General features: G+C 42.2%; 1 protein-coding gene across 1 annotated transcript in view; it reads right to left on the reverse strand.

The window, feature by feature from the left end:
- The window catches only part of LOC311140108 (uncharacterized protein), a gene marked incomplete at both ends in the record, with an annotated part of 91,070 nt that overhangs the window by 30,994 nt on the left and 33,216 nt on the right, over window positions 1-26,860 (reverse strand). Inside the window, 40 exons of the mRNA XM_084175045.1 lie at window positions 307-381; window positions 1,499-1,705; window positions 1,956-2,060; window positions 2,312-2,440; window positions 2,543-2,578; window positions 2,667-2,705; window positions 2,991-3,008; window positions 3,761-3,823; window positions 9,812-9,877; window positions 10,085-10,120; window positions 10,261-10,305; window positions 10,489-10,554; window positions 11,868-11,900; window positions 11,979-12,041; window positions 12,706-12,744; window positions 13,036-13,065; window positions 13,417-13,443; window positions 13,588-13,659; window positions 13,740-13,784; window positions 14,083-14,118; window positions 14,312-14,392; window positions 14,513-14,548; window positions 14,800-14,859; window positions 15,382-15,453; window positions 16,033-16,065; window positions 16,174-16,209; window positions 16,433-16,468; window positions 18,619-18,678; window positions 18,877-18,948; window positions 19,395-19,448; window positions 20,282-20,377; window positions 20,623-20,700; window positions 20,957-21,001; window positions 21,747-21,773; window positions 22,596-22,676; window positions 24,614-24,682; window positions 24,805-24,831; window positions 24,938-24,955; window positions 25,805-25,882; window positions 26,228-26,415. Coding sequence (XP_084031171.1) covers window positions 307-381; window positions 1,499-1,705; window positions 1,956-2,060; window positions 2,312-2,440; window positions 2,543-2,578; window positions 2,667-2,705; window positions 2,991-3,008; window positions 3,761-3,823; window positions 9,812-9,877; window positions 10,085-10,120; window positions 10,261-10,305; window positions 10,489-10,554; window positions 11,868-11,900; window positions 11,979-12,041; window positions 12,706-12,744; window positions 13,036-13,065; window positions 13,417-13,443; window positions 13,588-13,659; window positions 13,740-13,784; window positions 14,083-14,118; window positions 14,312-14,392; window positions 14,513-14,548; window positions 14,800-14,859; window positions 15,382-15,453; window positions 16,033-16,065; window positions 16,174-16,209; window positions 16,433-16,468; window positions 18,619-18,678; window positions 18,877-18,948; window positions 19,395-19,448; window positions 20,282-20,377; window positions 20,623-20,700; window positions 20,957-21,001; window positions 21,747-21,773; window positions 22,596-22,676; window positions 24,614-24,682; window positions 24,805-24,831; window positions 24,938-24,955; window positions 25,805-25,882; window positions 26,228-26,415 — 2,477 coding nt within the window. The remainder of the gene's footprint in view (window positions 1-306; window positions 382-1,498; window positions 1,706-1,955; window positions 2,061-2,311; window positions 2,441-2,542; window positions 2,579-2,666; window positions 2,706-2,990; window positions 3,009-3,760; window positions 3,824-9,811; window positions 9,878-10,084; window positions 10,121-10,260; window positions 10,306-10,488; window positions 10,555-11,867; window positions 11,901-11,978; window positions 12,042-12,705; window positions 12,745-13,035; window positions 13,066-13,416; window positions 13,444-13,587; window positions 13,660-13,739; window positions 13,785-14,082; window positions 14,119-14,311; window positions 14,393-14,512; window positions 14,549-14,799; window positions 14,860-15,381; window positions 15,454-16,032; window positions 16,066-16,173; window positions 16,210-16,432; window positions 16,469-18,618; window positions 18,679-18,876; window positions 18,949-19,394; window positions 19,449-20,281; window positions 20,378-20,622; window positions 20,701-20,956; window positions 21,002-21,746; window positions 21,774-22,595; window positions 22,677-24,613; window positions 24,683-24,804; window positions 24,832-24,937; window positions 24,956-25,804; window positions 25,883-26,227; window positions 26,416-26,860) is intronic.

Here is a 26,860-nt window from a genome sequence, read left to right on the forward strand (position 1 = left end):
TTCTTTTAACTCAGCGATCATTTGAGTTTGGAAAGTTTGAATTAGGAGGGTTCCCACACATGCTGATCACTAGCATAACAAAACCAGGGCATCGCTATAAGAGTCAAAGTATTTGTGTGGGCAATGGGCAGCCCCGTGAGCTAAATGTGTCATAACAACCCTGATCCCTGAGGTGTACTGGGAAAGCTGACGTCATTGGGTGTCCACCCACAGAATTAATATGGACATACTGTAGTTATGACTAATAATATGTACCAATCAAATAATTAGGAATTATAATTTACATCTCATTTGACAGCTACTCACCTCGTATTCATAACTGTACTCTTCCCCATCGTTAAATTCCTCCTCCTCCGCTTCCTCCTCCTCCTCCGTACTCGTCTTTAGAGAGGAGAGAAAAAGGTGAGTCCCATATGTAAATGAGATCAAGAGGAGATATCTTTCATTAAAAAAAATTCATAATCATGTATTTGATGCAAAGCAGAAAACAGGGAGTGCAGGACATGACTTACGTGACATACAAGTCTTAAACAATAAGGACAAAACAAAGACAAGTTAGGAGAAAAAATGCATGCTTTTAGTTGTTTTAAAATGTATGTTATGATGATTTAATACCTTTTATTGGTTAAGTTAGGCACAGAAAGTACAGTTTAATAAGCTTAGTTTTGATTTAGATTTAGAATTCGATAAATGTTAGGTTTGCTGAGAAATAAATGATAGTAATTATTTTATTGATAGTCATTTAAAGTAGTTGAGGTTAAGACTGGTAGGGGTGACATGCTTAGCAACAGACTGTGACAATGTAAATGTTAGACATGTTTAGTTTGGGCGTTTATATGGTTATTTTGACTCCATCTTTAGTTTGGGCGTTTACCAGGCGTTGTCTTTGCCTCCTATGTCTTCCTTTCTGTCCCTTGCCCTGGTTCAGAATTTCACAGTTAAAAGTTGTAATGCTTTATAGGAAATAAAGATCTAACATGCTGTAGTAGTTAAGGTCAAAGATATCTATGTCATGGGTTGATTAATGGGAGAGAAAATAATTGATTGGAAAATTCTGAAAATGGTTGGAAATGTACATTTAAGGAAATGTGTCAGGGTTAAGAAAGTTTACATATTTTCTTTGACAGTATCTATTTAGACCTATTTAAATATAACATTAGTTTGTATAGTCATGAATACAAATAGGTTGTGAACAACTTAAGTTTAGTCGCATGATTCAAGTTACACACACTGTTCTCAAATTTGGAAATTGTGTTGAATCCAACAAGGTTGTGTTAAAAAATCAGATGTATAAAAAAATAAAATAATTTGTAGTGACATCACCTTCCGTTCTCGACCCTTCTTTTTCTTCAAGGAGTCTTCCCCACTGAGGAGAACAGTTTCTACTATTGCCCCTGGTACCTCAGAGACCCTCTAAAACACACACACACACACACACAGATTCATTGTTCAATTTGATAGACACTGTTTGGTTGTGGGTAGAAGAGGTACCCCTTACCTCTTCGGACGTAGTGTGGTTAAATGTTGAGTTTGATAAAGTCAACTTGGACGTGGGAGCTTCACTGAAATCCTTGTCCACTGTCAGTATCCCCTCTATCCCCTTAGAGATGCTCTCGATCCTCCCCACGTCTTGGTCCCCATTAACGGCATTAAGAGTGGTGATACCCCAGAATGTGGGGCCTTCCGTCGTTTCATTCAAAGCATCCTTCAGAAGATAGAGAATGGATGAATAATTACATGGTACAACAGTTTATCTGATCGGATACATAATTAGACTGGGCTTTAGAATATGGGTTGATTTCTGGGACACAGATAAAGATTAGTCCTGGACTAAAAACCATACTCAATGGAGAATCTCCATAGAACTAGCTCTGTTTTGTGTGTTAGGGTTAGGCTTAATATGTGTGAGGGAAAGCGTTCCTATGCCACGTAGCATGTTTGGAGTGGATACTTACAGAGTTAGGTTCTAGTAGCTGTCTGTCTAGGTCAGAGTCAGCTGCCTCCTCTATGGTGTCCATCTCTGTCAGAGGCTCCTTGGAGATCTCATCCTTTACAGAGCTCTGTTCAAAACACACACTCATGAGTCCAGCACTAACACTCTCCCTAGTCCAGCACTAACACACTCATGAGTCCAGAACTAACTAAGAGTTCTGACACCAGGCTTGTTACCAGGGTTATGGTAAATTCCATTTAAATTCAGTCAATTCAGGAAGTGAATTGACATTCCAATTCCAATTTTCCTCACTGAACCCACTAAATGACCAGGTATGGCTCCCGGTGTGATTAGGGTATGTATGGACTGTGTACGTACTGTGTAGTCAGTGATAATGTTGGAGCTGTGTTTCTCCTCCTTGGCTCTCCTAGAGGTGGTTAGCTCCTGCAGAAGCTCCTCCATACCGTCCTGCAGCAGCCTGTCAATCAGTGCCTTCAGCAAGGGCAGCTGTGAAACAGAGTCCTTCTTAATGGGACAGCCATCTTGGGCTGTGAAATTAAAAACTCTTTGAACTATAAAACTGTTTGGGATTCGGAGTCAAGAGCTTACCCTTATGCCATAGTCTTCAAACATGACTTCAATGTTCTGGGCAGGAGAAAATAAAACATTTTTTGGATGAATTGTTGTCTACTATGGAATGTATGTGCCGTTAATGTAGTTCTAAGATGTCTACCTTCATCTCAGCTGCTTTCCCTGGAAGACCAGCGTCACCCTGTGGAATAGGAGTATGACAGGTCAAAACAATGTAATTTCAAAGTCCATTTAGTTTCAATGATTGGATGTGTGAAACAATATTTAGTAACACTTTACAATACATTTCACAAATAAGCATGAACAAACTATTCTATTTAAAAAAAATTACTGAGCACACAATACCTTCTCTCCTTTCAATCCCCTCTCGCCTTGCTCTCCCTGAACATATAAAGTAGACACATTAAAATTCCACATCAGTAATATCTTCACTCATCAATAAAGTAATGTCAGCAATATCTCTTACCTTCATCCCCGGTGGACCCTAAACACAGAGACAGAGAAGCAGAGAGGGAAACATGCATTCAGAATGTATGATATCAAGCACATTCCATATACAAGCCTAAAGCCAAGCCCAGCTAGCCAACTTGGGATCATATCAACTCATATAAATCACGTCATATATGGGATCATATATAATTCATCAATCAATACACCATCCATCCATCCACCAATCCATCCATCCATCCATCCACCCACCCACCCACCCACCCACCAACCCATCCATCTATCCAATCCATCCATCCACCCACCCACCCACCCACCAACCCACCAATCCATCCATCCACCAACCCACCAATCCATCAACCCACCAATCCATCCGCCAATTCATCCATCCATCCATCCACCAATCCATCCACCAATCCATCCATCCACCCACCCACCCACCAACCCATCCATCCATCCACCAACCCACCAATCCATCCAGCCACCAACCCACCCATCCATCAACCCACCAATCCATCCGCCAATTCATCCATCCATCCATCCACCAATCCATCCACCAATCCATCCATCCACCCACCCACCCACCAACCCATCCATCCATCCACCAACCCACCAATCCATCCACCAATTCATCCATCCACCAATCTATCCATATCAATCAATCAATCAATCAACATATACAGTATTCACACCTTGCCAGGCAGTTGTTGGGTGTAGATGCTGCAGCTGACTATACCAATTAGATTCATTCATAGATAGAACCATGCAGTGTTTGAACATTGTGCTTACTTTAGCCCCAGGAGGTCCCATTGGCATAGGGAATGCCTGTCTCATCTCTTCAAGGGTGGCACCCTGGGAACATTCATCAACAATACAGTCAGAGGCAAATATGGTTAAAATATCTAATGCCATTATCACATTCCTCCTATTAATCACAACCTATTTAACAGTACTGCAGGAAGTACTTTTCAAGATGCATGACATTCTATTCATGGAAAGCATTCGTTGCTTTGGTTCTCTCTGAGAGGCCATCAGACCTGGGTTCAAACATTATTTGAAATAATTTCAAATACTGAATCTGTGTTTGATTGAGCTGGTCTGGCTTAATGGAATAGTCCCAAAACGTTAAACTTCACTCATCTGGCACTCCAGGCAGACTAGAGCAAAAGCTCAAAGTATTTGAAAGATTTCAAATAGTATTTGAACCCAGGTCTGGAGGCCATAGACAAGGGGTCTCCAATTATAAGCCTTGAGTGGATGGTTGGAGGCCCGGAACATAGTTATAAATCATTTGTACACTGCAAAATGACAGCAAGAATCCCAAACAGATATAATATTTGACAAAAACAGAATAATTTCAAACCTTGATTACACAGGGATATGATCACATATGCCTCTATTTATGCGTAGGAATACTTGGGAACAGATTTCCTAAATTAAAATGACTTTGAGCTCATTTCCTGGGGATTTTAGTCTTTCATGTACAGTGGCTTGCGAAAGTATTCACCCCCCTTGGCATTTTTCCTATTTTGTTGCCTTACAACCTGGAATTAAAATGGATTTCTTGGGTGTTTGTGTAATTTGATTTACACAACATGCCTACCACTTTGAAGATGCAAAATATTTTTTATTATGAAACAAACAAGAAATAAGACAAAAAAACGGAAAACTTGAGCGTGTACAAGTATTCACCCTCCCAAAGTCAATACTTTGTAGAGCCACCTTTTGCAGCAATTACAGCTGCAAGTCTCTTGGGGTATGTCTCTATAAGCTTGGCACATCTAGCCACTGGGATTTTTGCCCATTCTTCAAGGCAAAACTGCTCCAGCTCCTTCAAGTTGGATGGGTTCCGCTGGTGTACAGCAATCTTTAAGTCATACCACAGATTCTCAATTGGATTGAGGTCTGGGCTTTGACTATGCCATTCCAAGACATTTAAATGTTTCCCCTTAAACCACTCGAGTGTTGCTTTAGCAGTATGCTTAGGGTCATTGTCCTGCTGGAAGGTGAACCTCTGTCCCAGTCTCAAATCTCTGGAAGACTGAAACAGGTTTCCCTCAAGAATTTCCCTGTATTTAGCGCAATCCATCATTCCTTCAATTCTGACCAGTTTCCCAGTCATTGCCGATGAAAAACATCCCCACAGCATGATACTGCCACCACCATGCTTCACTGTGGGGATGGTGTTCTCAGGGTGATGAGAGGTGTTGGGTTTGCGCCAGACATAGCGGTTTCCTTGATGGCCAAAAAGCTAAATTTTAGTCTCATCTAACCAGATTACCTTCTTCCATATGTTTGGGGAGTCTCCCACATGCCTTTTGGCAAACACCAAACGTGTTTGCTTATTTTTTTTCTTTAAGCAATGGCTTTTTTCTGGCCACTCTTCCGTAAAGCCCAGCTCTGTGGAGTGTACGGCTTAAAGTGGTCCTATAATCTCCGCTGTGGAGCTTTGCAGCTCCTTCAGGGTTATATTTGGTCTCTTTGTTGCCTCTCTGATGAATGCCCTCCTTGCCTGGTCCGTGAGTTTTGGTGGGCGGCCCTCTCTTGGCAGGTTTATTGTGGTGCCATATTCTTTCCATTTTTTAATAATGGATTAGGATGGTGCTCCGTGGGATGTTCAAAGTTTCTGATTTTTTTTTATAACCCAACCCTGATCTGTACTTATCACCACTTTGTCCCTGACCTGTTTGGAAAGCTCCTTGGTCTTCATGGTGCCGCTTGCTTGGTGGTGCCCCTTGCTTAGTGGTGTTGCAGACTCTGAGGCCTTTCAGAACAAGTATATATATACTGAGATCATGTGACAGATCATGTGACACTTAGATTGCACACAGGTGGACTTTATTTAACTAATTATGTGACTTCTGACGGTAATTGGTTGCACCAGATCTTATAGAAAAGGGGGTGATACATACAGTGGGGAGAACAAGTATTTGATACACTGCCGATTTTGCAGGTTTTCCTACTTACAAAGCATGTAGAGGTCTGTAATTTTTTATCATAGGTACACTTCAACTGTGAGAGACGGAATCTAAAACAAAAATCCAGAAAATCACATTGTATGATTTTTAAGTAATTAATTAGCATTTTATTGCATGACATAAGTATTTGAAACATCAGAAAAGCAGAACTTAATATTTGGTACAGAAACCTTTGTTTGCAATTACAGAGATCATACGTTTCCTGTAGGTCTTGACCAGGTTTGCACACACTGCAGCAGGGATTTTGGCCCACTCCTCCATACAGACCTTCTCCAGATCCTTCAGGTTTCGGGGCTGTCGCTGGGCAATACGGACTTTCAGCTCCCTCCAAAGATTCCTATTGGGTTCAGGTCTGGAGACTGGCTAGGCCACTCCAGGACCTTGAGATGCTTCTTACGGAGCCACTCCTTAGTTGCCCTGGCTGTGTCTTTCGGGTCGTTGTCATGCTGGAAGACCCAGCCACGACCCATCTTCAATGCTCATACTGAGGGAAGGAGGTTGTTGGCCAAGATCTCGCGATACATGGCCCCATCCATCCTCCCCTCAATACGGTACAGTCGTCCTGTCCCCTTTGCAGAAAAGCATCCCCAAAGAATGATATTCTCACCTCCATGCTTCACGGTCGGGATGGTGTTCTTGGGGTTGTACTCATCCTTCTTCTTCCTCCAAACACGGCGAGTGGAGTTTAGACCAAAAAGCTCTATTTTTGTCTCATCAGACCACTTGACCTTTTCCTATTCCTCCTCTGGATCATCCAGATGGTCATTGGCAAACTTCAGACGGGCCTGAACATGCGCTGGCTTGAGCAGGTGGACCTTGCGTGCGCTGCAGGATTTTAATCCATGACGGCGTAGTGTGTTACTAATGGTTTTCTTTGAGACTGTGGTCCCAGCTCTCTTCAGGTCATTGGCCAGGTCCTGCCGTGTAGTTCTGGGCTGATCCCTCACCTTCCTCATGAGCATTGATGCCCCACGAGGTGAGATCTTGCATGGAGCCCCAGACCGAGGGTGATTAACCGTCATCTTGAACTTCCATTTTCTAATAATTGCACCAACAGTTGTTGCCTTCTCACCAAGCTGCTTGCCTATTGTCCTGTAGACCATCGCAGCCTTGTGCAGGTCTACAATTTTATCCCTGTCACGCCCTGGCTCGGGGGACTCTTAAATGTTGAGCCAGGGTGTGGAGTTTTTGTTTAGTTTTCTATGTTTTTCGTTCTAGATCATTTATATCTATGTTGGCCAGGGTGGTTCCCAATCAGAGACAGCTGTAGCTCGTTGTCTCTGATTGGGGACCATACTTAGGCAGCCTTTTGGCATGTTAGTTTTGTGGGATCTTGTTCCGTAAGGTTTTGTGTATAACCTAGGACTTCACGTATCATTGGTTTATTGTTTTGGTTCGTGTTGTGTACACAAATAAAGTATGTACGCTTATCACGCTGCGCCTTGGTCCGCTTCATCTGTCAGCGATCGTGACAGAAGATCCCACCAAAGGAGGACCAAGCAGCGTGCCCAGGAGGAGAGTATAGCGATGTCGCAGGTGGGCCAATGGTGGTCTTGGGAGGACATATTCGCGGGCAGAGGGCCATGGGCAAAAGTAAATGCACAGGCAGGAGAGGAGAAACGGCGCCAACCGTGCCGACGACGGACACGCGAGTGGCAACCCCAAGAAATGTTTTTGGGGGGGCACACGGCGTGGACGACGTGGCTACTGGAGGCAGCTACAGGGCGATTCGGTGGACTAGGAGAGGAGGCCACCAGGTTACGGGGGCTATTGGTCACGAGGGAGAAGGAGAGTGTAGAGGCACGGCGAGAGGAACTGGTTAGGCAGCAGAGGGAGCAGAGGTTTATGAGGAAACCCAGTCCCGCTCCTCGCACCAAGCAAGTGGTGTGTGTCACCAGTCCGGTCCGTTCCTGATTCCCGCACAAGGCCAGTGGTGTGTGTTCCCAGTCCGGCCCGACCTGTTCCTGTCCCCCGCACCAAGCCTGTGGTGCGCGTCGCCAGCCCGGTCCGGCCTGTTCCTGCTCCCCGCACCAAGCCTGTGGTGCGCGTCACCAGCCCGGTCCGGCCTGTTCCTGCTCCCCGCACCAAGCCTGTGGTGCGCGTCGTCAGCCCGGTCCGGCCTGTTCCTGTCCCTCGCACCAAGCCTGTGGTGCGCGTCGTCAGCCCGGTCCGGCCTGTTCCTGTCCCTTGCACCAAGCCTGTGGTGCGCGTCGTCAGCCCGGTCCAGCCTGTTCCTGTCCCTCGCACCAAGCCTGTGGTGCGCGTCGCCAGCCCGGTCCGGCCTGTTCCTGTCCCTCGCACCAAGCCTGTGGTGCGCGTCGCCAGCCCGGTCCGGCCCGTTCCTGCTCCCCGCACCAAGCCAGTGGTGCGCGTCGTCAGCGCGGTCCGGTCCGTTCTTGCTCCCCGCACCAAGCCAGTGTTGCGCGTCGTCAGTCCGGCACGGTCTGTGCCTGTTCCACCGGTGCCTGGTCCGGCACCGGTCAGCTGCTCCACACCGGAGCCAGAGCAATCCGCTCCACCGCTGTCCAGTCCAGCTCCGGCCAGCGGGGCCAGACCAGACCAGGGGCGCTACGGGGGGGTAGAGAGAGAGTGGTGGTCACGCCCAGAGCCGGACCCGCCTCCGAGGCGGAATGCCCACCCGGCCCCTACCCTCTTGTGTTTGGTTGGCGCGGTCGCAGTCCGCGCCTTTGGGGGGGGGTACTGTCACGCCCTGGCTCGGGGGACTCTTACATGTTGAGCCAGGGTGTGGAGTTTTTGTTTAGTTTTCTATGTTTTTCATTCTAGATCGCTTATATCTATGTTGGCCAGGGTGGTTCCCAATCAGAGACAGCTGTAGCTCGTTGTCTCTGATTGGGGCCATACTTAGGCAGCCTTTTGGCATGTTAGTTTTGTGGGATCTTGTTCCGTAAGGTTTTGTGTATAACCTAGGACTTCACATATCGTTGGTTTATTGTTTTGGTTCGTGTTGTGTACACAAATAAAGTATGTACGCTTATCACGCTGCGCCTTGGTCCGCTTCATCTGTCAGCGATCGTGACAATCCCTGATGTCCTTACACAGCTCTCTGGTCTTGGCCATTGTGGAGACGTTGGAGTCTGTTTGATTGAGTGTGTGGACAGGTGTCTTTTATACAGGTAACGAGTTCAAACAGGTGCAGTTAATACAGGTAATGAGTGGAGAACAGGAGGGCTTCTTAAAGAAAAACAGGTCTGTGAGAGCTGGAATTCTTACTGGTTGGTAGGTGATCAAATACTTATGTCATGAAATAAAATGCAAATGAATTACTTAAAAATCATACAATGTGATTTTCTGGATTTTTGTTTTAGAGTCCGTCTCTCACAGTTGAAGTGTACCTATCATAAAAATTACAGAACTCTACATGCTTTGTAAGTAGGAAAACCTGCAAAATCGGCAGTGTATCAAATACTTGTTCTCCCCACTGTATGCACGCACCACTTTTCCGTTATTAGTTTTTTTGAATTTTTTGAAACAAGTTATTTGTTTCATTTCACTTCACCAATTTGGACTATTTTGTGTATGTCCATTACATGAGATCCAAATAAAAATCCATTTAAATTACAGGTTGCAACAAAATAGGAAAAATGGCTAGGGGGATGAATACTTTTGCTAGGCAATGTATATATATTGTATATATATATTTTTTTAAATTAAAAAACAAATAAATAATATATATATATATATATATATTTTTATATATATATTATTTTTTTACTTGGTGGGGGCTAATAAAACCACCAGCCGTGGGACGCCTTTTGGAGAACCAGACGGGTTATCATGGATAACGTCGAAGATTGTCCTTACATGGTGCACCAGTTTGTAGGGAATGTGGAGATGTACTTACCTCATGTTGAGTGACCAGAACATGGGTACCAGGTGGGCCCGGAGCACCCACTTCCCCTTTTTTCCCCTGGGGGGATGATAGGAGCAATTAACAACTGGGCATAATTATCATATTCATAATTTGATGACAATGAATAATGCCTTATTAAAATAAAATAACTTACATCAGTTCCAGATTCACCATTATCACCCTAGTGTTAGAAAAGAAAAATCACAAAAATGGTTTATTGTGTTGGTGTGTTTGGGGAATAGCCAGACTTGCTCCAAATCCTACCTTTTTGCCATCAACTCCTCTTAGTCCTTGTTCTCCCTGTCACAAGAGAATAATTAGGAGAAGTCTTCATTTTGGGGTATTTGTATTTTGGGGAATTTTTTAAGTGATCTTAAGTAGAACAGAGCAGGAACATCGAATCAATAAAATATTTGACACAGAAAAACAAAAATGCTCACATCTTTTCCAGCCAGTCCTCTCTTTCCATCAATGCCAGGTCTCCCCTACATATCAAGGAGACAAATATGTCACTCACAAACTGGCAAAAAAAAAATCTATCTACAGATAATGAAATAGTCAGTATTTTTGTTATACAAATCATAGCCAAGTGCAATTGTTTGATATTAAGTATTGTAATATTTAATTACTGTATGTTATGATGATGACAATGACAGAAACATACTCACTGGGGTCCCAGGTAACCCGGGCATTCCAGCAATCCCCACCCTGCCTTGATCTCCTTTCTCTCCCCTCTGCTCAGAGACACACACACGCACACACACACGCGCACGCACACACAAGCGCACACACACGCACATGCACACACACACACACAAGCTCACACGCAAACGCACATGCAAGCGCACACGCACACACACATTTCCCATATATAAAGTGGGCTTCCTTGCCCTTCTGCATACATTATGGTATTCTTAAATGACTCATGGATGACTAACAATCATCAAACTCGTACAACATTGCTACTACATAATGTTAAATGAATTGACAAGCTCTTGCTGAGAGAAGTCCACATACTATGCACAGCAGAAGGCTTTCTCATCAGTGGTAAATTATGAAAATCACACCATCAACTGTATGGTTTTTGATCATTTAAATGAATAATACATAGTCTTTGATTCTTGAAGAACATAACTTATAAAAGCCTTGTGAGCTAGTTCAACTGTCTAACCTCATCGTAACCCAAACCATCTTCTGAAGTACTTCATTAGTCCATGCACATCATCAATCAATGTAATGTAGTGTAACGCAAGAGGGAAACTGCTGTAGTCCTGGAGAGCCACAGCCGGTGCAGGGTTTTGTTTCACCCAGCAGTAACACTCCCTGAATCAACTGATCAACAACTAATAACAGTCTTTCATTTAGACCACAGTTGGTTTAATCATGTTTATCAGAGCTGGGCTTAAACACACCATGTAGCTCTGTAGGACTGCAGTTATCCTCTGATTAAAGGAATAGAGCAACATTTGTTTATTCAAAGGGTGTGAATACTGCACTCACCATTCCTGGCTCGCCTGTCTTTCCTGGGTCACCCTGCAGACAGGAAACCATTCAAAACACAACACCTTTTTATGGATTGAACAATCAACACCCAATTTTGTTAATGTGAACTCTTACTGTGATAATGGTTCTGTTATGCTGACAAACAACAACAAAACATCTAGCCTATGTAAGTGTATGTTTGTGTGTGTTCACATTAGAATAACAACAACACATGTGAAAGGAAGTGAGGGCAAGAGGTGTCCAAACCTTGGATCCAGGTTTTCCTGGTAACTCATCCAGACCATCTCTCCCTGACCCAGACCCTCCCTGTCAAACATGTTATCATGGTTCAGATGTAAACATCGGATGTAAACATCAGTTACAACAATGTAACACCAATATAAGCCCTCAGCCTTCACCTTGTAGGTTACAGTTATTTTGAGGTCATTCAACGTTGTGGGTTTTACATACATATCTTTTATCAGCCTGTTCACAGAACGTTTGAAAAGTCTGAGCGATACTACTTAGCGATAGAGCTCTTCATTGTTTACTCATGTGATCATACCGTTCCTGGTGGTCCTGGTTTTCCATCAGGACCCTACAGAGAGAAGAATACAGAGTTATTGTGACCATGATCCGCCAAACATGACCTGTGACCTCTAGGTGTGACACTCACCCTTTGTCCAGGCAGACCTGTCTCCCCTCTGAGACCGGGCTCTCCAGGATCTCCTGGTTCACCCTGATGGATAAGAAAACACAACAGCCTGAATCAAATAGAAAATAATAGAATAGAAAATAACATAATAAAAATAATATAACAGAAATGGGTATTTCTGGCTAAGCGCTTGAGCAATAGGGAATACATGTCAATGTATTATACTGTGATTAAGTACATCTATTACACTGTGATTAAGTAAATCTATTATACTGTGATTAAGTACATCTATTATACTGTGATTAAGTAAATCTATTATACTGTGATTAAGTACATCTATTATACTGTGATTAAGTAAATCAATTACACTGTGATTAAGTACATCTATTATACTGTGATTAAGTAAATCTATTATACTGTGATTAAGTAAATCTATTATACTGTGATTAAGTACATCTATTATACTGTGATTAAGTAAATCAATTACACTGTGATTAAGTAAATATATTACACTGTGATTAAGTAAATCTATTACACTGTGATTAAGTAAATCTATTATACTGTAATTAAGTCAATCTATTATCCTGTGATTAAGTAAATCTATTATACTGTGATTAAGTACATATGCATCTATTATACAGTGATTAAGTAAATCTATTATACTGTGATTAAGTACATATACATCTATTATACTGTTATTATACTGTGGTCCATGTCATGCCGATGACGTAGATTCCACTTATCTCACCTTGATCACCCTGGTCAGGATATTGTTGTCTGAACTGAACTGGAGGGAACAAACACAACAGAAATATGAAACAGGTCCAGTCCTCTCCATAAACGGTCTTGAAAGGGTTAAATTAAAGATGGACTAGTCATATGAAACAAAATTAACCGACCCCAAAAAAGTAAAGTTAATGTTCAATCACGTTTTCATCTAACTTCCTGGATGTATAATCAAACCCCTTGGGCTCGCTTCTAGGAGCATCAAGAATCTTCTCACTAGTTCCATCTGCCAGGGATGGCTGAGTTGATGTAAAGTTGTTCTGAAGTGGTAATGGATTATGTGTGGACTTACTTGCGTGCCTCCCGGAGGTCCTGGTTTTCCCTTCAGAGGCGAGACCATGGGAACAAAGCAAAACAAGAGGGATGTGCGATTAGAAACTAGCAGCTAGTAAACACATTGTGCTGAGCAGTCCTGCATCGCCATCACAATACTGATGGGAGATACAAGACTCACTCAAGGGGAACATAACATGATGAATAAAGTTGAGATTTCATTTGTGCATTTTATCAGGCTAGGAATATAATTAGAAACACAAGAGTGTTTATGTTCCTCAACAATGGGCAAAGTCAGTGACGTGAGACATTGGCCTAAACCAAGCGTGATGGAGAGTCAGTCAACTGCTGCATGCAGTGATACATGTTGGATAGTATGTTGTTGTGAACGTAGACCTACAGGCTCTCCTTTCTTTCCCTCCGTTCCCTGAAAAAAAAGAGGAAATCATATCGCTGAACATATCAAACCACGCCAAGGAATTCAAAATCAATCAGGGTTGTATCTTTGACAGTGACTTATAAAGTTTTACAAGCAAAATAGCGCTTGATAGTAAAGTCAGACAATGCTTACAGGCAAACCAATGTTCCCCGTATCTCCTTTCTCTGCTGGGTCCCCTGGTCGTCCCGGTAACCCCAGTGGGCCCTATAATCACAGTATAGAGTCAGAATAAGGCAAAGAGTGCAGCATATTTCAAAGAGTTGGGTAGAACACGGAGACTTTACCCTTATTCCTCGCTCACCAGGCTCACCAGCTGGTCCCTGCACTCCCTGAGGAGAAAACATTCATAACAGAGAGGAAAAACTGTGACTCACAGCATGTTTGTGGGTGTTGTATCCAATTGTATGTTGTAGGTGCTGTGTCTAAATATAAAGTTATTGTAGTGATTGAGGAGGAACAGAGGGAGTAGGGCTTGAACCAGTAAACCAGTGGTAACGTGGCGAGTGCATTACCCTGTGCCATAGAGGTTCAGAGCTATTGGCAGAGGTTTCATTGCATTTTTGGTAAGCTACATACAAGGAGACTATACTGAAATATAGGACAGCGGATACAGATGCATGAACTCACCCGTAGTCCTGATTCTCCTTTGATTCCAGGCACACCCTATAGACAAGGACAATTGTCACCCCGAGAGTGTCATCTAACACATGCTGACTGTTTGAAGAACAATGTGAATGTATTATATTGATCCTAATCCTATTTGCCAATATAATGTGAACAGGCCATTTATCTCACACGCACACACACACACACACACTTTCGTCACTGCAATAACAGCCAGTCAGGATTTACTTACATCTTTACCTCGTAGTCCTGGTGCTCCAGGATTCCCGGGGACCCCAACAGTCCCCTCTTCCCCTTTAGAGCCATCATGCCCCTGTAAAGATGGAGTTAGCAATGACATGATGCGTGAATGTTTCATTCGAATAGCTCTAAAATGTCCCTACAATGTAACGACATTGATAGCATGTAAAGTGGAATGAGAGAAGTTATTTACCTTGGGTCCAGGTTTCCCAGACAAGCCAACATTTCCCTGTAAGGTGGAGGAAACCAACATGTCAGCCTGTCCTAGAGTATCATGGCTCATCTGACCAATAGAAAAAATTGAAATATATGCACATCTAACTTATCAGGTGCAGGACGGAAGATCGTATCAACGAAAAAAGAGATGTCCGCAACTGGTATGTTCCCATGGTGATTTAAACACACGCACAAAAAAGACAACGTTTTGGATCTTCGTCAGGTCATCTGACCAATGACACACACCGGTAGTGAAGCACTCACCCTTTCACCATTTTCTCCCTTTGGTCCCTGTTGTCCAGGAATGCCGAACCCAGGACTACCCTGTAGAAACCCAACAGACAAACCATACACATCAGCCCAGACATAAACACACACTTTTTTTTTCTATACCAGCAGTCACAACACAATAATATGTTAAATGTGACTGTGTCGACCATGTGATTTTTGTGTCGACCATGTGATTGTTGTGTCGACCATGTTATTGTTATGTCGACCATGTGATTGTTATGTCGACCATGTGATTGTTGTGTCGACCATGTGATTTTTGTGTCGACCATGTGATTGTTGTGTCGACCATGTTATTGTTATGTCGACCATGTGATTGTTATGTCGACCATGTGATTGTTATGTCGACCATGTGATTGTTATGTCGACCATGTGATTGTTATGTCGACCATGTGATTGTTATGTCGACCATGTTATTGTTATGTTGCCCATTTGATTGCTACACCGACCATGTGATTGTTATGTCTGCTGGGTAGGGGTGAATCTCAGGACAGGAAATGGGTTATGGTGGAACCTGAGGTAATGACAAGATGGATGGCACTATTCTGTGTTGGTTACCTTTTCTCCTTTGACTCCTTGGACCCCCTTTACTCCCTGGGGTCCGGTCGGACCGACGGGACCAATGTCACCCTGAGTAACACAACACAGACAGTCACACACACACACAGGCCAATCAATAAACACTACACAGACAGTCACAGACATACAGGCCAATCAATAAACACTACAACCACTTACAGTACAACGATCAAAAGCAGCTTAGCAACCAAGGGATCCTTTGAAGTGTTGTTTAAACAAAGAAAGATCTGAAGATCCCCCCCTTAAACTCTAACTTTTAACAATACACTGTGGACGACTACATCTAGAGAGGGAATAGCTATCTCTGTGGTGGAGCATGGGTAATCCATTAGTCCCCAGTGCAGTGGTCACTAAGCAGAAATGTAATTGTGTTGTGTTTGTTGACAGGCAGGCCTGGGGATTTGGTCCTTGTTGTGAGAGTATACTCCCACCACCAATTAACAGCACTTTAACTGTCAGGATGAGATGGCTTATAGTTTGTTGCAATGCAGATGTCACCACTGACTGTATATTAAAGTAACACCAGAGGGCCATCTTGTGTGGTTAGGGGCACCTTAGGGTTATTGTTGCGGGTTTGCAGGTTTTACCTAAAGTGAAAAATACATAAACAAGCAATAATAAGTAACTTACCCTGGCACCCTTCTTTCCTGTGGGACCAATGATCTGTTGTGATGAAACAGAGAGTAAGCATAATATGACAGTACTGTGTATAAAGACATGTAGCTAAGTAAGTACAGTCAGTGAGAATGATTTATGATATTGTAACATTACCCCTTTGGCTGGGTCACCAGGAACTCCTCTCTGTCCCTGTGGAGTGAGACCAAAGGCTTATATCTCTCTCTCACACACACATTTACATTTTAGTCATTTAGCAGACGCTCTTATCCAGAGCGACTTACAGTTAGTGAGTGCATACATTTTCATACTGGCCCCCCGTGGGAAACGAACCCACAACCCTGGCGTTGCAAGCGCCATGCTCTACCAACTGAGCTACAGGGGACACACACACACACACACCATGAATACTCACCTCGTCACCCTTATGCCCAACAGCCCCTGCAAAGCCCTGAGAGAGTGGAGGACAACATATCTATTCACATCCTGAACAATACACATAACAAACTTACCTGACCTTATTATACAGAAAATAAATATATCTTGCCAAATAAGGTAATCAAATCTCATATCTCATAACTAGGGCCCTGTGTTTTGGTTAATCACGTCACATGACCAGGATTGTAACTTTTATTTAAAGCTTTTTCATCAAACTTTCCCTTTTTCTTTTCATGTCAGTTGGTCCAGCTCCATCCTCAGACAATTGTTTTCATTTTTGGTGTAATTCTAATTTCTGGTAAAGGCTTAAAATAAATCTAGATCATATGACATGATAGCCCAGAACACAGTCCTACTCATAACATACGAGTCATAAGGTGCATTTTGACACTTTCTGAAAAATGAAACAAACAATAACATTAATATTTATTTGTTATGGGTTACACTGTTAATTGGCCAATTGTTATAAAAATATTAATGTCAGTCAATATCAGCCACTGGAGCAAATGCTTCACTGAAATTATTCATACCTTTCCAAACATATATAATAGAACTCAGAAGGTCATAACTAAGATGATCCTTTGAGATAATCCTCCCGTATTCATTATGCACGTTGCAAATAAATGAAGGTTAGATTAAAGCTCAGTGATGAAAGACCTTAGATAGACCAATAGTCCTGATACACCCATAGCCATAGGGGTGCTGAGGGTGCTGCAGCACACCCTTAAAAATCGGGGGGAAAACAACATATTAATAAGCAAAAATGTAAAAAATATTATTTTCACAAAAGTAGTGCACTGGGCCTTTACTAGTCTTCCATTAGCGGACCGATGTAGCCCATGGCTGGACAGGTTGGAGGTGGGAGGAGGATGGCTGCCCACTTCAATCTAATCAGCTGGGTTAATTTCCCTAAGGTACACACACTCCTTCACACAGATAATATGTGGAGGGAGAGGGCAGTGAAGAGGGAAGGGGAAGTGGGTTCACCTAACTAGTTGCAAACTTTCTCAATGAAAAGTTACAACAGGAGCGATTTGAAGGATAAAGAGAGCAAATTTGTAACCAGAGGATTTGTGAAAAACTAAAACAGAAAAAACTAAAATGAGTGTTTCTTATTGGATAAATCCGGGTAATCCCTCTCCGTTTCAGTATCTGCATGCCCAAATGAACAGAGCCCAGGTTTGGTAGTGTGGTAATGATTGGTTCTGTAATGGCTGGTTATACTCACTGTCACTCCCTGTGGTCCTATAGGCCCCACCTCTCCTCGATCGCCCTGTAGGAGACATAACCATAACATTACCACCACATTATCACCATGATCATTATCTGATGAGCTACTCACACACATGACTGTCGAGTAAAAACATACTATTGTAGCGGGAGATATGATAACTGTTATGAGGTGAGGACTTGCACTTTGTTGGCTTGTGCTCGGATTGGCGCACACAGACGCAAGCACGCGCACACACACACACGCACACACCCAAAGCCCTTTAATAATGGATCTGGGAGCTGATCACATTCTAAGCCATACACAGCCCAGTGATTGACCTGGAGCTGAAATAAATACATGTTCTAATTTAATCATCTGATGAAACACCACTCTTATTAATTATGCAGAGAGTATTTCAATATGAAGCGGCGTAACGAGCGGTAGAGTGTGGATTTAACTCACCTTATCCCCTTGGCTGCCTTTCACACCCTTCTTCCCCTAAAGGAGGAGAGAAACCATCCAGCCTGAATAATTTCATTACGGACGTCCGTATATAAAGTACATTATAATGGTCTACACTTTTGTATGTGTATTGAATATACAAAAATAAAAAGTTGATGCATACCCGTGGTCCGACCACCCCTTGTATCCCTTGAACACCAGCCTCTCCCTTAGAAAGACAGAACAAAGATGATACTTCAATGGTGTAAATGAACAGATCCATACTGCAGTCCAACGGGTTTGCAGAATGCCTATGTCGTTTGAGCTTCAAATCAAAGCGTTAGCATAAATAAAGTACCTTTGGTCCCTCAGGTCCTGATAGGCCTATATTTCCCTGCAAGACAAAGTTAAACCAATGATCAGCTAATATGTGACTAACAAACTACACAATTCAGGTAAAGCAATACACACACTTCATGTTGATGAGTCCAGGTATGAACTGTTCGTACCTTCTCCCCTGGCTCTCCAAGAGGGCCCTGGACACCGGGAACCCCGATCCCCTCCTCTCCCTGGGAAGAACAGCACAAATCACCAATCAGAATCCTATCATAACCATAATCAGATCAACATGCAGTATGATACCCATGTAAATGGTTAGTATTAAAATATGATATTCGCTGTGGCTTCGTTCAAATATACAGAGGAAACCACAAGATAATATCCCTTCAGGTATACTGTAACTTCTTGATGAAGAAGGACACTCTTACCTTATTTCCCTTTTGACCTGGGAAGCCTGGAACACCATCAATTCCAATGGGACCAGGTAACCCTGCTTGGCCCTGGTTTGAGACAGACAACAAGGAAATTAAGAAAGATGGAACAACACATGAACTAGGAGCTGAAGTCCAATATTTATAAATATCAATGTGGTATTATAGTTTAATTAACACAAACCGAGCATAATAAATAATAATCATTTGATGGGTGCTTACATTTGTCCTATTTCACATGTACAAGTGTGTATTAATACGCATGTGTGAATTGGAAATGTGTTTTTTGCTTATCCCAACTCTCCCTGAGACACCCTCGGAGAGTTGGTTCACGGCCAGTGTCTGCAATTATCAATGGCGTTCCCTGGAGCAATTAGGGTTAAGTGCTTTGCTCAAGGGCACAGACAGATTTTTCACCTTGTCGGCTCTGGAATTCAAACTAGCGACCTTTCAGTTACTGGTCCAACACTCTAATCGCTAGGCTGTTCACCGTATAACAGAAACCAAACACTTACATCTTTACCGTGATCTCCTTTGTCTCCTTTGGCCCCTGCTTTCCCACGCAAACCCTTTCAAAACATCACAAAACACTCATGTTATTTCATTATTAACATACTAGAAAGGAAAATAGGTTAAATTCGGGTTCATCAAGTTATTGGGCAATATTAAACATAGATGTAGCATGAATGGCTTGTATTCATTTATGTTGTATTTATCCAGGTGAGTCCTGTCGAGATAGGAAGCTCTTTTTCAAGGTAGCCCTGGCAAACACAATACATGACCCAATATTAGTTTTGAAAAATGAACACCCATTTCTAGAATCGTCAGCAAAGCCCAAAATGTGTCTTTAAAATGCGATCGATAAAACAAATGCATAATCCTGGCAGCGTTGTTTTATTAAAATCAACACTGTGCCAGTTTTTCATTCCAATTTAGATGAATTCCATTGACTTAGCAAGCACCATCTTCCCTTGATCCAAAACAGTAACTATATTCTTGAATAAAAGAAAAGAGAAAGGAACCACTACTCACTTTAGCACCTGCCTCTCCATGTTCCCCCTGCAAGTGAAGGATAGAACATAAATATGTACAATCAATCAATGTTGTGAAACCCATATCATTTAAGATTGTTAAGTGACCGGCCACAGAAGTTCAATGTGAAATACATTTTATCATATGAACTGGTTACAACGGAGTCCCTCAGGGATGAGTTTTATCCCCAATATTATTTCCATTGTGTGCCGACAACATGATACTTGTAGCATATATTTTTGAATGACACAACACACATAACATACAGTAAACTCAAAATGGGGTCACAGTCTTGTCGAAGGAATCAGTTCGGTATGTGATATAATAATAACCGTATGTAAGATCTACCCGCAGTATCCATCTGTCTTACCTTAACGGATATCCCTGGGGACCCAGGTGAACCTGACTGTCCAGGCAGGCCTGAGGGTCCAGAGACCCCTGGTACACCCGGAGCCCCTTGGGGTCCCTTTTATCAGAGCAGGATAGGACATTAAACAACAACCACTACACATTTATGGTTATCATTTGTATTTCTTACTCAGAGGAAGCTTGTAGTATCAATTATTTATGATGTTGAATGGACAAAACAAGTTATTTCAGGCAATACAATTTCCAAACCCTTTATGAAGCATTTATAGCACTTTATAAGGCCTTTATAAAGCCTTACTAAAACAAAATTGTAGTCTTAGGGTATGTGTTGTGAATACTCACTGATGATCCAGGCTCTCCCTTTCGTCCAGGAACATAATGGCCGTCTCCTATGCCACCTATGACATACCCAGGCTCCCCCTGGCAGAGAGAGGTCAAAGGTCACATAATATCACCTTGTGGTGAACCCGTAGTATGATTACCTAAAACTCTAAGAGAGCGACAAAGGGTTTGGCATAAAAGGTAGAAAGGGTCTATAGGTAGAGTTCAAACTTAAAGCAAGACTTTATTCACTTGACCCTGTTGGTTAGCATTACATTTTATATCGCACAAATAATCCTAACATTTATTATAACATCTACTTGCTTCTAGACTCATGTGGTGCGGTTGGTCTTACCCTCTCTCCTCTCTGGCCTTTTGGACCAGTGATACCAGGAGGCCCCTGTGATTTCAGAAAATAACATTAAAATCCTAATATGACACCATTCACAATGACACACACCTGACAGGAAATCATAAAAGGATGACTGTAATGACATGATTAGGCTGCCACCTGAAGCCACAGGAAATTCAGTTTTGAATAAAGATGGCTGAATGAATAAACACTTGTTCGTTGCTCACCAAAGCCAGCTAGTTTAATATTGCATGGTGTCAGAAATAAGCAATAGTTTCACTGCAAGTTAGGGAATCACCTCAACCCCCACAAACTTGGAGCCTTGAGGGAAACATCTCCAAAAATTGGAGACGACAGTTTAAGGTATAGCTGTAAACTAGCAAGAAGGAAATAAAACTGAGAAACATAATTTCATGTGCCTACAGGTGTCAACATAATCATAGTATTATGACAAACTGTCACTCAAAATGCATAATTAGTAATGAAAAAATATATATTATGAAGGATTAAAAGTGGAAGAGTTGTAGAGAACAAGTTGAAAACAGATCCAGGCATTAATGGTCTTATGAGTCATTCTGAAGTACAAGACCTAGGGTCTGCATCCCAAATGGCACCCTATTCCCTATATACTGTAGTGCACTATTGTTGACCAGAACCCTATAGGCCCTGGTCAAAAGTAGTGCACTAACTTGGGAACAGGGTGCCATTTGGGACACGACCTGATTTAGTTTGAGCTTATGGGTACACTACTAGACAGTAATAAACATTGCCTCCATAAGCACTTTGGACATACCATATCACCTGGAACCCCTTCTAAACCCTGAAACAGAGAGAACACTGGCATTAGGAACATCTCATTTACATAAGTGGCATAAGTTCAAATGTAGTTAATAAGCTTGCCCAATGAGCAAAACTGTCATTTCAACCAGTTTCGCCCACTGGAAAGCTTAATTCTTAGAATAACTTTAATTTGGGGAGTCAGGCACACAGAAGCACCTTCAACAATGTAAATCACAGACACACACGGTAACGGTGCTTAACAGTCCAATACATCGTTAAAACAGGACCATTTTTACATCAGCCTTTACACTGAATGTACAAAACATTATGAACACCTGCTCTTTCCATGATATACACTGACCAGGAGAATCCAGGTGAAATCTATGATCCCTTATTGATGTCACTTGTTAAATCCACTTCAATCAGTGTAGATGAAGGGGAGGAGACAGGTTAAAGAAGGATTTTTAAGCCTTGAGACAATTGAGACATGGATTGTGTATGTGTGCCATTCAGAGGGTGAATGGGCAAGACAAAGGATTTAAGTGCCTTTGAACGGGGTATGGTAGTAGGTGCCAGGCGCACCGGTTTGTGTCAAGAACTGGAACGCTGCTGGGTTTTTCATGCTCAACAGTTTCCCGTGTGTATCAAGAATGGTCCACCACCCAAAGGACATCCAGCCAACTTGACACAACTGTGGAAAGCATCCCTGTGGAATGCTTTCGACACCCCATAGAGTCCATGCCCCGACGAATTGAGGCTGTTCTGATGGCAAAAGGGGGTGCAACTCAATATTAGGAAGGTGTTCCTAATGTTTTGTACACTCAGTATACAATAAGACTGTTTCTTTCTTTGTTATATTTACCCGTTGCCCGGCTGAACCTGGGGGTCCGGTTCGTCCTGGTCGTCCTGGCAACCCGGGGATACCATCTGTTCCAGGAAGTCCCTGTGAAAAAAAAATTATATATTGTCCGTGCCAAAAAATACACTAGACTGAGATTTGATTTCCCTTTTTTTATTTTGTTTTTGGCTTCTTTATCCGTTTTGATACTGCTTTCATTGTTCTACTACAAACCTTTATGTCGTATGTTACTGAGAAAAACAATAAAAATGTTGATCACACAAAACAACATTACACAACCATGGGTGGTCCTCTGTAGCTCAGCTGGTAGAGCACGGCGCTTGTAACTCCAAGGTAGTGGGTTCGATCCCCGGGACCACCCATACACAAAAATGTATGCACGCATGACTGTAAGTCGTTTGGATAAAAGCGTCTGCTAAATGGCATATTATATTATATTATTATAAGGAGAAAGATTGAAAAGGAGTACTGACCCAAATACAACGTTTGATCTCTGTTTCTATGTGAAGTCCAGTATCAATGAATACTGAGGACACGCTGAAATCGATTGGATCATTGTATTGCTGTTGTTTTGCAACACCTGGCGCTAAGGTGAGTGGAGGTGGAAGGTGTGCTGTCTTGGGCCCGGTTTCCCGAAAGCAATGACATTTAGGCTTACGATGTTTTAGTGATGCATCTTTCCTACAACGGCTGAAGGTGTAACATGCGTTTCCCAAAACTCCACGCAGAAAGAACGTTTGCTAAGTGCGTCGTTGGAGCGCGTGTCGATACTGATAGGTTCAAAAGAAAGGCAGAGCGGCTCTCAGATCAGCTTATTCCATTAAAATCTAACCTTAACATTAGAATTATTCCACAATACTGACAACGGATCAGCTCCTAGAGCGACATTATCACCTAATGGCTGCAAATATTGAGGCAGCTTATTCTAATGCTTACCCTATAATAATTAACTCAATCACAGATTAATTTGGCACATCATTGCACACATGTTCTTACACATCATGAAATATATTGAAGCAAAAATTACAGACAGTGTAGCTTACAAATATAACTCAATTAACTGAACATGGCATTTATTTAACTATTATTTCACTTCCCACTGGGCAAAGACGTCAATTCAACATCTATTCCACGTTGGTTTAACATCATTTCAATGAAATGATGTGGAAACAACGTTGATTCAACCAGTGTGTGCCCAGTGGGTTGTTCAATTAAAAGACATTGGCAACTTTGTATTTCTAGTCAATTTCATTCCGAAGTTATCGGTAATCACAGCTAGAAATATAAACAGTTTGATTATGTGTTTAGCGGAGATCTTCTGTGTATAAAGTGACGCGGATGGGCAAAAATGCCTTATTAAAACACAATTATAGGACCAAACACATATTTTGTGAAACCTGGAAGACAGACTGTTGATTGCCTAACAGTCAGATGCTACAGAAGAAGAAACAGTGCTATTCTCACAATATGGAATATATGGAATATAATAATATGCCATTTCGCAGACGCTTTTATCCAAAGCGACTTACAGTCATGTGTGCATACATTTTTATGTATGGGTGGTCCCGGGGATCGAACCCACTACCCTGGCGTTACAAGCACCATGCTCTACCAATTGAGCTACAGAGGACCACATACAGCAGCGATTCTGTCAACTGTCATCATCAATTCTGACACACTGCCACTTTGATGTTACAGTGCCTTTCATGTTTCAGAGCATCAGCTATGGGGTTGTCTTTATACAGAAATAAAAAACTAACAAACACACACCTACACACACACACACACACACACACACACACACACACACACACACACACACACACACAAACACACACGCGCACACACACGCGCACACACACACACGGCTGAGATCAGCACCGGGTCAGCCACACACAAGGACAGTGCCCTTGAAACAGTTGGGGTTACGTGCCTTGCTCAAGGGCACAGCACTCTGCTGTATCAGTGTGTATAGATGATAGCCTACATAGACAATGTATGATGACAGAGTTACCACTTACTCTCTCTCCTTTCTCTCCTTTGGACTTGAGGCCAAATGACTCAAACATCGCAGTGTTTTGCTGGAGTCTCTGTAATCAAACAAATGTCATGGAATTATGACAGATTAATGAATGGATGGCTGGGTAAACGGATGAATGGATGGATGAATGAATTACTTAATGAATGAATTAAATAGTGGTGTAGAACATACCAGTCCACCATTACCAGAGCCATCTCCCTGTGAGTGACAGAGAAGAACAAGAGAACAAGGTAAACATGAAGGCGAAGTCCAAAAATCTCATTTAATCATCAAGTCAGAAGTAACTCAATATAACTGTACTCACCTTTTCACCTTTCTGCCCCTTTGAAAGTGAATTAGAAATGAGAAAGAGATTAATCTATTAATCAAATAGAAAAAAAGTCAGCTAAAGAAGGAGCCCAGTGGGCAATGACGTCATTAGCAGAACTGGTTGGAATGACATCATTAGCAGAACTGGTTGGAATGACATCATTAGCAGAACAGGTTGGAATGACATCATTAGCAGAACTGGTTGGAATGACATCATTAGCAGAACTGGTTGGAATGACATCATTAGCAGAACAGGTTGGAATGACATCATTAGCAGAACTGGTTGGAATGACATCATTAGCAGAACTGGTTGGAATGACATCATTAGCAGAACTGGTTGAATGACGTCATTAGCAGAACTGGTTGGAATGACGTCATTAGCAGAACTGGTTGAATGACGTCATTAGCAGAACTGGTTGGAATGACGTCATTAGCAGAACTGGTTGGAATGACATCATTAGTAAAACTGGTTGGAATGACATCATTAGTAAAACTGGTTGGAGTGATGTCATTACCAGAACTGGTTGGAATGATGTCATTACCAGAACTGGTTGGAATGACATCATTAGTAGAACTGGTTGGGAGGATGTCATTACCAGAACTGGTTGGAATGAGGTCATTAGCAGAACTTGTTGGAATGAGGTCATTTCAACCAGTTCTGGCTGCTGAGAGGGAACAAACCATAGATGTAGAATATATTATATTTCTATGGGACAAACTGGGATACATGATGCTGACACAAATAATGAAAAAGGCAATGTTGATGATGATGATAATGATGATAGTAATGTTGATGATAATAGTAATGATAATGATGATGATGATGATGATGATGATGATGATGATGATGAGAAGGACATACCTTGCACTGTAAGGGACAGGGGCCCTGGGGTTTGGTCAGCTCATCAGGGTCATCAGTTGGAGTGTCCAGCTGGGCAGACTAATAAAAGAGGTCAAACACATTGATGTTGACCTTATTATATGACCTTGAATCATTATCAATTACATCATAATTTCTACCTCGTGAACATTCTAATTCCAGCTGGAGGGCGAGAGTAGCCCACTCCGATACACAGCTGAATTTCACATCTCTGTCATGGCTGCTTGACAACATTCCACACTTCATACTTATCTAGCTATGATCCCAGCTAAGGAGACATATTGAGCAGACATTATTGGCAAGCTAAAATGCTTTAAAACAAGCATGTTGTTCCAAAAAGTCCTGATGTAGTACCTTTCATTTCAAATGATATATTAGTTTCATCCAGATGTGTGTATTCTGTACCTCGTCGTGTTGTCTGAACTCGGAGTGCAGCGCCTCGCTGCAGATGTTGCTGATGAACTCTCTCTCTATGGAGGAGAAGTCGTCAAAGTCCCTGGCGTAGAAGATGTTCTGGTAGCTGGCTGGATACGCTATCTTCTTTAGCTCGTCCATGTCTGCGTTGGCCACCCCGATGGCCAGCACACTCACGCCTAAGAGAGAGGGGAGTGAATATCACAGAAGAACGTGACAATACATGACATGACATAATTATGTAATGCAACATGATATAATGTTATACAATGCAATATACAGCAATATGAAAAGTCAAAGGCTTTTGACAAGGAACAGGTACTGGATATCACTACATGTATCAAAGACAGGTGAGATATGCCTGTGTAGATTAATCTGTGTTAAAGAGATGTTTTCAGGAGTTTGCGTGTCAGTAGCAATGGCTCCTAATCAACAAGAAATAGAATGGCTACAATCCTTAGACGTCCCAACACATTGACCATGGTTTTGACTAGATGGTATACAGCTACGAACGGACGTTACTTTTAGTAGCAGGTTAGGAAAATTAGGTTAAGGTTAGGAAAAGGGTTAAGGTTAGCTAAAATGCACTCCTAGCCTGCTATGAAAAGTAACTTCCGTTCGTAG

The sequence above is a fragment of the Coregonus lavaretus genome (assembly GCF_964263955.1).
Source record: "Coregonus lavaretus genome assembly, chromosome: 13".
Lineage (NCBI taxonomy): Eukaryota > Metazoa > Chordata > Actinopteri > Salmoniformes > Salmonidae > Coregonus > Coregonus lavaretus.